At 48.9% G+C, this 11,960-nt stretch overlaps 1 protein-coding gene across 1 annotated transcript in view; it reads left to right on the forward strand.

Moving 5' to 3' along the window:
* Positions 1 to 11,742, forward strand: part of TTI1 (TELO2 interacting protein 1) — a 51,511-nt gene extending 39,769 nt beyond the window's left edge. The window contains exon 8 of the mRNA XM_005858252.2: positions 11,038 to 11,742. Within this exon, the coding sequence (XP_005858314.1) occupies positions 11,038 to 11,221 (184 nt within the window). The 3' untranslated portion in view covers positions 11,222 to 11,742. The remainder of the gene's footprint in view (positions 1 to 11,037) is intronic.
* The last annotated feature ends 218 nt before the right edge of the window (positions 11,743 to 11,960 follow it).

Below are 11,960 nucleotides of genomic sequence, written 5' to 3' on the forward strand. Positions count from 1 at the left end.
GGTTTTTCTCAAAAGCTAAAACTCTGAGCACAGCAGCATTCCCCAGACTTGGGATCCAAAATGCACTCTGGCCCCCTTTCTCCAGCTTTTCTCTCAGCTGGGAGCAGCCTGCGCCCTGGGACTGCCATCCCCGGGATGCCAGCTGCTGGGGCAAAAGCTGGCTGTGTGGCCTGGCACACTGTCCCTGAAGCTCCATATGCTGGGGCAAAGAAACTGCCCCTCCCACTCCCAGGGCTTCTGGAATCCTGTCCCTGGTCTTCCTGGGTGGGTAGGAGTAGTCTCGGTCCCCGAGGGGCTGAAGGCCGCTCTGACTGTGAAATGGGAAAGCCTATTTGCTCCCTTACAAACCTTGCACTCCCTGGGAGTGATGGAAATACCTTTTTGAATTGATTTATTGTCCTTTGCAATTTTTTGCTCATGATTTCTCCAGTTCCCTTTTTTCTTTCTGTCTCTTTCCCATCACATCCCCTAGGGCCAGCATCAGTCATGCTTTCTCCAGCACGGGGTGCATCCTAGCCAAGGGTGCATCCCCAGTCATTCTATTCCTTAAAGAACCGACTTAGGGTGAAAATGGTCCTCCCCTGGGCAGTGTCCCTGACGCTGACGTGCTATGATTTAGAGTACAGTTCAAGAAGATAACGGAGTAAATGCTTTTGTGTGCCTGTTACAACCAAGAGTTACAAAGATCTGATTTTCACAGCCCCTGTCCCATTCTCCTTTTTCTACACCCATCCATGCTAGACCCATCAAACAAACTAATATTCACAATTCATTATCTTTCCGTTTTCCTTTTTTCCATGAAGACCAGTTAAACCCAGAATTGGGCCTTGCTGCATCTGGAGCTGGTGTTCAAGGTGCCTGGGAGGAGGGGAATGCAGCCGGACCACTTCAGTGCAGAGCCTTTGTTTGCTCCTTGGCGCTCATTCTTTTCGGGGTTGAGTCAGATGACCTCCCTCTGGCCGTGCTGGGCAGGGAGGAAGTGCAGGGTTGATTGCTTCACAAATACATCATCTGCACCCTTATTTTGAAGTCGGGAGAAAACATCAGTGTGGCCTCGATCCGGAGCTGATTTGGCATCTTGATTCAAAAATTAATAAGCTCTCTAAAGGGAGAGGAAGCCTGAGACAATGGGAAGCCTGGTTGCTTTGTGAGCTCATTACCATGTGGTGAGGGAGGTGGGCGGGCCGATTAGCACTGAAACAGCCCTGGCTACAGGGACTGATGAACAAGGTCGGCAAATGGCCGCACCATCCATCCATTCTTTATCCTTACTCTTCTTTCCTTCACACACCCCCATCCGTTCAGAAGTGAAAGCCTGTCTACCGAACTTACAGAATCTCCTTTCAAACTGTCGGCTTCTCTTTACCTCCCAGCCTCCAGGTCAGGCCAGGCCACCCTCATCTCTTACCTGAATGACTGCAGAAGCCTTCCCGGCCCCCTGCTTCCCCCTTGCCTCCCCACACAGCCGTCAGTGACGCCCCCGCCCACTCATGGGAGAAGAGAAGGGTGTTGTGCTGGGTGCCAGGGCCCAGTGGGGAGCCCTGTAGCCCGAGGGTGCAAACCAGTCTCCGCTCAGCGCTCAGAACCAGTGTAGCCAGAGCTGTCAGAAGCCCGCTCCCTCAGGGGCAGTGAGTTTCTGCACCGGGCAGGTGACCTGCTTGCTTTGGAAGTAGCCGCTGTGTCTGTCTGGCGGGGCTGGTGAAGAACCTGTGAGGGGCGGCTTCTCTGAAAGGACGTGGGTCTGCGTGGGACTGTCGGGACCTCTGAGGAGCAGCCTCCCTGGAGTGGGAATGGCGGCAAACTCGGCAGCTCCATAAAAATTCCTCTTTGTGTGCATTACACTTGGGTTTTTCCTTCCTCCTGTTTGCTTTTCCGGGCTCCAAAGAATGACCAAGCCTGTGTTTGCTTTTTTAATTTGTCATATTAAATATAGCCTTTGTGGCAGGCTTTTACACCAGGCTGTAAATTCTAGAAATGGAAATTGATCAGGGGGTGGTTGATATAACCAAGGCTGTAAATGCTAAGAACGGAGATGCCATTCCAGTTTAATGCTTTTATCTAGCGAATGTGCCTTGTGAGGAGGGGCATAAATCTTGCAACTTGGGAGAGGGAAGGGGATAGAGGGCAGGGTATAGCCTTGCTGTCTGTTACCACCAGGTGTCACTGTTAACTGGCTGTGCAAGAAAAATACCAGCTCCCCCAAAGTACATCTAGTTAAATAACTTCAATGGATGACAAATGAGGAAATCATGCTTGGGGTGGGGAGGAGGGGTCAGCATACCACAAGCTGTAAATAAGGCAGCGTCCCTGAGGGTAAGCATTGGATTGCAGAATAACAGGTCATATCAGTCCCGCCACCTTCTCAACCTGGGCATAGGCTAACTTAGCTGATTTAAATTCCCAAGTGGCCCCGGAAGCCTCTGAGTTATCTCCCAGCATGCAGTGGGCCTCCACAGTGCAGTGCCTTTCTGGCCATAGAGCGTTTCCTTCCCAAACATGAAAGGAATTTGAGATGCGAGCACATACCCCAGATTTCTGTGTTTTTCCTTCAAGCCAGTACATGCTCTCAGCCTGGTTCAATTCAGCTCCATTAAAACCATACTCCCTGGGCCTCTCTGAGCAGCCTCTGAGGCTCCCTGTCTTTTGCAGTGGAGTCTTAAATCATCTAATGCAGCGGTTCTCAACCTGTGGGTCGCAGCCCCTTTGGCGGTCGAACGACCCTTTCACAGGGGTCGCCTAAGACCATCCTGCATATCAGATATTTACATTACAATTCATAACAGTAGCAACGAAAATAATTTTATGGTTGGGTCACATGAGGAACTGTATTTAAAGGGCCAGAAGGTTGAGAACCACTGAATGAGTCGTCCACCTCAGGGCTATATGGAATAAACAGGGCAGTACCTATTTTTAAAAGATAAAGTTCGTGCCCAACAAGACTCATGATGAAGGAACAATGCTTTTAGGCCACTTGTTCTTCACCCCAATCCCACCTCTACCAGTGGGGATGCAAGGTGCTAGCAAGTAGTGACCAGCTGATCACCTTCTGGTTGTGCAGGGTAGGGGGGGTGCCCTCAGAGCATCCTCTTTCTGGTCATTGTATATGAGGGCAAAGGGCACCAGGCTTGGAGGTGGAGAAACCTCGGTTCAAATCTTACTGGCTCTGTGACCTTGAGCAAATGACTTAGTTGCCTTTCCCCTCATTTCCTTCCTCTATAAACTTGGGGTGGTGGTAACCTTTCTCCTAGAGTCACTGTGGAGATGAATTGCATGAATATGGGAGGGAGTCCACCCAGCATTCATTCATTCTCCTGATTAGCTGAGTTGTTGCTGTGTCAGGCACTGTTCTAGGCACTGAAAATGGCAGGGAGCAAGAGAGAGGCGGCCCTGTCCTACGGTGCTTATGTTTCAGGCATATATTTATGTGTGTATACACACCTATGTGGGAAATATATCTATAAATTTCCCAAATATAAGATGGATGATGTATATACACACAGGCATATACACTTGGTCATGCTATTTTTTGTTGCTTCATCTTGACTGAAATCGGAACCAGTTTTCGACTCGGAATGATCTTTTTCATGTTAATTGTGCCGCCTCTCCCTACCGCCCATTTTTTGAGAAATCTGGACCAGATTTGAAGGTTCATTTACTGACTGACTTCCCCACTTTCTTTCTAGCAGTAGGATTCAGCCCATCAAAGAACCAGCCGGTGCCTTCAAACTCTGGACGAACAGACTGGCACAGGCTCGTTCATTTCATCCCTGTCAGAGCCCCAGTGCCTCTCTCTACGCACACCTGGGCCTATTATGTTTGAACGGATCAGGAGCCACGGAGGTGATCCGTTAGTTCAGCTGAGCTTGAAATTAGCAGCTCATCCCCGTCAATGGTGTGGGCAGTGTGTCTGAGCTTGGGCTGCAGGGCCGCTTCCCCCTTGGATTGCACCCAACATGGAAATGCGGGCGCTCCTAATATTTTTCCTTTCGACATTTGATTAATAGTTGACAAATCCAGACCCAAGTAGTTAGCTTTCCCATTATCCATCTTTTGACAGGCATTGCTGCTTTTCTTTTCCAGGCCCATTGTTCTAAAAATACACTCAGATCTGAAGCTGTTCGCTGTGCATATATAGGCATGATTTCCTGGTGTCAGAGATAAGAGACATCTGCCATGCAGATGACAAACAAAGCAGGTTGCTGGGTTTCAGATCTGAAGGCAGGGACCTCTGTGCTACTTAAATCAGATGCTACCCACCCTTTCCCTGCTTCCTCGGCGTTGCCATGTGATTGATAGTCTGCCAGGGCTGACCGTTTCACCACCCAGTGGGAAAGGCAGACCTGGGCTGTGCGTGTGCATGTGTGTGTACATACCGTGCTGGGTCAAGAACAAGGGTGTTCTCGGTGCTCCTGGTAGCTGGACCGCCTGCACAAGGTGGACTTGGGGTAGCACAAGGTGTGGCAGACCACGGGTAGCCATGTCATCACTGCAGGGCCTGCAGTCTGTCCTGAACACCTGAGAGTGGATGTGATGATCTCAGGACCTAGTAAAGCAGTCGGGAAAATGGCCTCGATTGTCTCATGACATGTGTGTTTATTTAAAAGCTTTTGGGGGGTGAACCAGGTACTGTGTTGAGAGTTGAAAGATTTCAAAGATGAATACCAAGTTGGAGTTGGTCTCACCTTGCTGCTCAGTTGCAGTGTCACCTTGGGCAAGTTAATTTACTTCTCAAAGTCAGTTTCCTCATCGACAAAACTAGAATAAGCACATCTATTATTATCCACCTCATACAGTTACTACAAGGATTCGGTAAAGTCATATAGATTATTCTTTAGCACAAAACATCAGCACAGAGTGAAAAGTCAATAAGTAGTAGTTATCATTACTTAAACTTCCTCCTTATTCCCAAAGAAACCTAGGACATCTTACAAATTAAGTGTATGCAATAAGAAAAATAGGAAGTGAACAAATTTCTTAAAAGGAAAAATAAGAGGAAAAGAGGGTGGAATCAGGGTTGAGGTTCATATAGAAAATGCAGGCTTGGAGCTCTGTACCCCTTAGTAGAGATGAGCCTCAGTGTGGCTCTGAGCTTCCTACCAGACAGAGCAAAGAGGGAACTGCGTCTGTCGTGCAGTTCTGGTCATCACTGGAATAAGAACAGAAAGCTTGTCAGAAAGAAGCATAGCTCTCCTTGGTACTGAACCCTAAGAAAATTTCTCCCTAGGTCGTCTTAGAGCAGCACTGAGTGTTGTTGTGACTAATATCCCTAACACCCTTGCAGTAAATACAATACATTTCCTAGAGCTGTTTCTTATGACAGCCGTCAGCGGAGGCCGCTGGCTTAGTGCCAGAGCGTGGGTTCCAGGGAAGCAGTTCAGGGGGAAGGGGGGCAAGTAGGTAGGCTGCTACGGAGATGTCTTTATCTTCAAGGGTACGAATCTTCCAGGGAGGAGCAGGAAACTCTGCATGTGGCCTGAGAGAGCAGCCAGCCGGGGCCAAGGCCCAAGCCAGCGACTTTGAGAAATCTATGCCTAGCAGCATTGTGGTTGTTGTGCATGTGGCCTGAGAGTGCAGCCAGCCGGGGCCAAGGCCCAAGCCAGAGGCCTCTGTGCTTGGCACAGGGCCACTTTGAGAAATCTATGCCTAGCAGCATTGTGGTTGTTGTGGGATCTAGGCCTGCGGGAGGCCTGGGGGCAGGAGAGCTGGCCAGATGGAAGGGTCTGCTTTTAAATCCTGCCCCAGTGGGATTTAAAACCCTTCTAGGTTGTTTTATTTTTGAGTTGCCTGTGACAGATTGGTCCTCTCAGTGCCGTATCTTTTTAAATATGCACAGAGCAGTGGAGTCATTCCACTGCATTTATGATACTTTGTCTTGTGGTACTTTAGGGGCACGATTAGCATCATAAGCTTCTATTGGTGTTTATGCTTTTAAATCCTGTCCCCGTTGCACTTAAATATTTTTAATATCAGTCTCGCTATGAGTATGTGTGTTAGAATTTGATTGATAGATGAATGGTCTCGAACAGGATATAGTTAAATCTAACGAGAATATATAGCTGGAAAGGTAACTGGCAGTACATATTTATTTAGAGAGTAAATTGTTGCTTCAAGTCATAATCCTCCATTTTCAGCATTTAGAAACAAAAAAAGACCTCCATTCAGGGGAAGATAGCTAAATTGAATAGCAAGAAAGGACAGGCTTGAAATACTGGTTAACCAATGAACCAAGACCTACTAGAGTAAATTACCGAGTATGGAAACATCGGCCCACTGCTCGCTGGCTAGGACATGTCGACACCCTGAGCATCCGTTTGTTTAAAAGGAAGCACACAGCCTCATGTGTAGCATCATGTATGGAGTCACAGGACAAGAAATGGCCAGAGGTGGAGGCCGTTCTGCCAGAGAGGGAATAACACCAAAGCTGAAACTTTGTGAATCTGCTTGCTTTCCAACAAGTGAGTTGATTTTCCCATTGCATTTAGTCACACCCATGTAGAGAAAGCCTGTATCATATTCCTAAGGAGACGCCCCCCAAAGAACTGCTTTAGAAGCCCTAAATTAATAAATAAATAAATAAACAAATAGATCACAAAGCCCCAAGTTCTTTACCACTGGCATTTACACAGGCAGCTCATGGGAGCATTTTATACATCCAGAGAGAGACAAGAAGCAGCAGATCCCTCAAGCAAGTAATTGACAGAGAAAGAATAGCCTGTCACCCAGGAGAGCTGGAAGCTCTGAATTTCGGTTACAGTTTATTTAGCTTACGGGGCCTTGATTGGCTGGTGATTTTCTAGAGCTCCCTGTGAGCAGATGTTGTCTAGACTGAGATGGTGAGGACACGCTCTGTGCTATTTGCATCTGCAACAGAGGAGTTTCTTTTTTGGTTTGGCCACATTTGGGAGGAAGGGCCTGTGATCCAGCGCCCATGCTGTGGACTGTTGGAGCTAGGGGGGCCTTAGAACTCATCTGATGCTCCCCCCCCTCTTTACAGAGAAGAAAGAAACTTGCCCGTTCCCCTCCATCCTGGCTGCAGCCCACACGTGACTGCTAGCATGGCCCTCTCCACATCGCACCGTGGCCTCTGTGATTAGTCTGCCCTCCTCGCAGTCAGGAAGCCTGAGGCCAGAGTCTTTTTGTCCATCCACCCATCTTCGTATCGCACACGCCTGGCACAGTGCCTGGGCCGGACACCGGTGCTAGGACACACTTGGTAAACCATGAAGAGATGGGACCCAAACTCAGCCGACCAGATCCGGGTAGCACATTTCCTACCGCCCCAGGCCACCTCACCCCTAGCTTTGTCATCCCGAGCACCCTGATATTGATCATACGGGAATGAGCTGCTTCTGTTGGTTTGGCGTCTAGAGTTTATTAGGTACTTACGGAGAGCCGTCAGCTGCAGATAGGGCTGAAATGCAGGGAAATGGCTGCCTGCATGAAGTGAAATTCAATAAAACCGCATTTTAAGTGAAAAATCAGTATAAACACCAGGCTTCTTTGCCATGGAAACAGAGGTTGCTTAGAAACTGCCTAACAGCGAGTTCTAAATTTTTTAAAGTCAAGTTATCATTTAAGCTACACGGCCCTACAGGTTATTGAGAGATAATCACTCGCCCCAGGACACTGCGGGGCACGAGGCACAGCTGAGCGCCTCCCCAAACTCTGGGGACCAGATAATCTCTTGATAACTGTGTCCCCGGAGCCACTGATTTGGGCCCGGGGGAAAGAGAAAGGAATTTTTGTTCAGAAGTTAGATCGTATACATATATATTTTTTAAAAGTGTTTCTCTTTGGGTTTGAAACAAAGATGGAGCTGGCCATTTGGCATGTTCAGCAGCCATCACTGCCGTGTCTCAGGATGGATGGGGAACATTTTCCTGGCAGTTACTGCAATCAGTTCAGAGCAGAAGTCCTGTCTTTGTCTTCTGGCTGTTGATTATGCAAAAAGGGCTTTTGAGGTCTTCAGCTTTCTGCTCTCCACTCTCCAGGGGGCCCAGGATGGGCAGGGACTGGGCCCAGGACCAAGTGGTAGCAGAGTTTGGAGCAAGGCTGGGCCATGAGCACTCAGACAAGATCTCCTGGGTCTCAGGCTCAGCTCCCAGGAGCTTAAAATGAACGAGAATCCAGGTTCAGAATTTGTCAGTGTTTAGAGTTCAGCGGGTTGCATACCTTTTGCCAAGCAAGAGCACAGCTATGCAACCGGGCCTGGTTGCATAGCACGGCCTTTGCTCCTGACCTCAGGCCTGCAAACGACAGAGAATATTGCATTCATTTCTTCCTTAAAATTGAAGGCAAAATTATAACCCACTTGGCTGAGAATTGGGACCCCCACCAAGTCAGTGTGAAGGACGTTATGAGTGAAACAAAAGACAGATGTTTTGCCCTTTTCCGAGTGTCTGAGAAGTTTCCATGGCATGGCAGTGAGCTGGGGTTGGTAGTGATAATTATTCCTGAGGCACACGCACCCTTTCTCTGGAAGGAACAGTGTTTTCATTATACACTTCAAAGTGTTTTCCTGCACCTCATCTCCTTAGAGCCTTTGAACAAACTCGTGAGAAGGGTGGGACGGGTGCGATCATCTTCCGTCAGAGAAAGAAGAAGAAACAGGTTTATGGAGGCAAAATAATTTGCTCTGAGCCCAAGGTGGGAGAAGGAACCTCGTTGCTGCCTGTCACTCTGCAGACTCTACGCCTTTAAGCGCTAAGAAATGAGACCCAAAATCATTCTTCCAAGAGTTTGGCTCTTGCTTAATAAAAAGGTGAACTTTGTACACATTTTTGCTTTGCCTCCCAGTTAACATTTTATTTAGAGATCTCACCGGGCAAAGAGAGTGGCTTTTCCTTTCCTGCCAGCGAAGACGACATTCGCATTTAGCACGTTTAAAAGGACTCGGAAAATGAACATTGCAACGTTTCCGTGCCGTGTAAATCGGAGCAGAGCTGTGACTGAACTGAGCCGTGGTGACGCTTTGCTGGGTGTTGCCCAGATCAAAATATTCCTTGGAGCTGCGAGCGTGCTGTGCTGCAGCATGAGAGATTGTTCCAGTCCTTGGAAGGGGAAAAAAATCAAGTGAAACCATTTGCATTCTAACAGTCTTTGGCACCAGGGAAAACTGTCAACTGTGTCACGTGTAAATAGAAATCTGCTTCCCATTTTTGGTGCATTTTTTCATAATTTCCCTTGCCAACCTAATTATTAAAGATACTTGTTTTTAAACAAAAATTGTCTTCCACGCAGGCCCCATCTCCTTTCTGCAGTGAAGTGGAAACGATGAATTGGAATATTCTAATCACTTCTCCAGTGTCTACCGCTGAGGTTACAAACGCAAGATTATCCTAAGTAAAGAAAACTTAGATTGTTTAGGCACAAAACAGGCCAGAACATTTTCAGAGTCCCCCCTCCACCTGTCTCCTTTGCCTCCTTAGCATATGAATATTAAACCCTAGGAAGAAAGCAAAAGTGCACAGGCTTTTCAGATTAACCTAATTAAAAAACAGAATTTAGCTCTGTTTAGCAAGCATTTAAACTCCTATTTGATGCCCAGCTGTAAGGGAGAGGTTCCTAGGAATGGTGGCTAAGAATGAAAAGGGTCCATCAAATAGACCCCATCCACTCCATCCGTCGGTAGAGAAGGGCCACCTTGAGGCCCTGTGTGGGCTGGAGCTGTGCTCTGTGGCCTGGGCCTCTGCAGAGCCCTGAGGGAAATGCAGCCCCATTCTTAGACGTGAGGAAACCAAGACTGAGACAAGGTGAATAATCTTCCACAGCCACTTGTCTGGTGGTGTCTACGGCCATGTGAATCCTGCTAAAGCTCTCGTCCTTCCTTGGTGCTGCAAAGTGGCCTCTCCTTTACGTCCTCGTATAGAGCGGAAACCTTCCAGAGACAGACGGCACCTTCAGTCATCGGGGTGCAAGCCAGGAAGTCCTCATTCACCGTGAGGACCTGTTCAGGCAGTGCTGCTTGCGTTCACCAGGTGTCTGGGACGCAGAGTGAGCCAAGCAGACATGCTCCCTGCCCCCATTGTGAAGAAGGGAGATGGCCCATAGACATAGACGAGTACTTGATAAGTGCTGGGAAGGGTGTCCTGTAAAACAGTAAACAGATAAGGGGTGACCACCCAGACACAATGGCCCGGGAAGCCGACCTCTCTGAGCAGGTGATGTGTGAGCTGAGGGGCAGGTGGCCGAGAGAGCTGCCCAGCTAGGGAAGGGCTCATCCTTCCTGGGGTGGAAAAGCCAGACCCTGGATCACTGAGTCAGCGGGTGAGGTTTACGTTGGACTGCCCAGTGCAGTGGCCCAGGGCACATGACTGAATGGGATATGGGCAGGTAGGAGAAAGGGGTTGTGATGCCTTTTCAGACCTGGTGGGCCTCTGGTGTCACCTGGTCCAGGCTTTTCAGCTCTGTCTGTGTGCGTGGGACACCAGTGCCCTGCCTCTGCCAAAGGTCATGGGACAGGGCTCAGCGGTCCTGTCCCAGGAGAAGATCTGATCCCTACAGGCATGTCCAGCCCACCAAGAATCCATGGCTCTCCGAGGCCAGGAAGGGCCAGCTACAGGGCTCAGCAGTGAGCTGGGGGCCGGAGTGAGGGCCTGCAGACTCGGAAGCTGAGGGCTTGCCCAGGCAGGACTGGGAGCCCCACCCTGGGGCTGGTCCAGTGAGCGAGTAGAGCCTGGCTTGAGGGTGGGCCTGTCCATTTTCTTCCTTCTGAAAAGTCTTGCTTTGCGTGTCAGAACTTAACCAGTTTCTTTGCCAAGATCTTGTTTGATGTCAATATTGTTCTGCTCAGACTAATTACTTTTCTTCTGTATGTCAAGGGATAGGAAACTCTTTACCTCTGTTTCTGTTAGACTTTGAGACCATCCATGTGGCCCTGTCTTATGAATGAGGTGGTTTGTCCTGCTATTCAGGTGACTTGCTGTTTTATCAGTTTTCTCTCCAATAGCCAGGAAGTCGCCTCTTGGTAGAACACCAGCAGGTTCCCTCCCTGTGCCCCAGCCACCATCCCCCTCACTGCTGTCCCTCTCTCCACAGGGTTTTCTTCCACTTGATGAAGGTCGACCCGGACTGTACCTGGTTCCTCCTGAACGAACTTTACTGCCCTGAGCAGCTCATGCCCCCCCATCCTACCCTCCACCCTGTGCAGCTGTGGGGGGCCACGGGGCAGCAGAACCCGTACACGGCCAACGTGCTCCTCCTGCTGCGGGAGCTGCAGTGAGCGCCCCCCTGCCTGCGATGGGGTGACCCCACCCTGGCCGGAGGCCATGGCAGCCGCAGAGAAGACAGCAAGGTGGATTAGACAGCCGATCGATTTATAAATTGATCGATCACACAACTGCTTAGAAATTGGATTGAACGAAAGTAGCTGACTGTTATTTATATTTCATACCTGCTGTTTTCAGATGACATTGTCTGGCAGCTCGTAAGGGCTTAACTCCTTAGCTTACTCTGTCCAAGACCCCAGCTGCCTCACAGACCGCCCTCCTCCCCACAACACACACAGACACATACCGGGGAGCTGACAGACACGTGGGCAGAGGCCTGCACTGCATGCCGCGTTGTGTGTCCTCTGAGTGTCTGAGGACCACGAGGAGGGATCACTCACCAGGGGTCTTCAGAACACAGCCCCGTGTCACAGACACACACCCTCACCTCGAATAATGAGATGGAACGAACTCACTGCACCTCACCTGTTCTTTGGAAGAAAATGAAGTAAAGACACTTGTTGGATGAAAAGTATGATCAAGAGCTCACTTTGAAGTTTTCTATTTAAATTGGGTGATTTTTTAAAAATGGGTGAATGTTCCTGACTGGATAATCCAGAGCCATGGCATAAAAATCCAAGCAGCACAAAATGGGACAGTGAAAAGTCATCTCCCATTCCCCAGTCATCTGGTTTTCCTCCCCAAAAGCAAACGCTCATGACTTTTTTTAAAAATATATATATTTTATTGATT

This window comes from Myotis brandtii, unplaced genomic scaffold (genome assembly GCF_000412655.1).
Source record: "Myotis brandtii unplaced genomic scaffold, ASM41265v1 scaffold1163, whole genome shotgun sequence".
Lineage (NCBI taxonomy): Eukaryota > Metazoa > Chordata > Mammalia > Chiroptera > Vespertilionidae > Myotis > Myotis brandtii.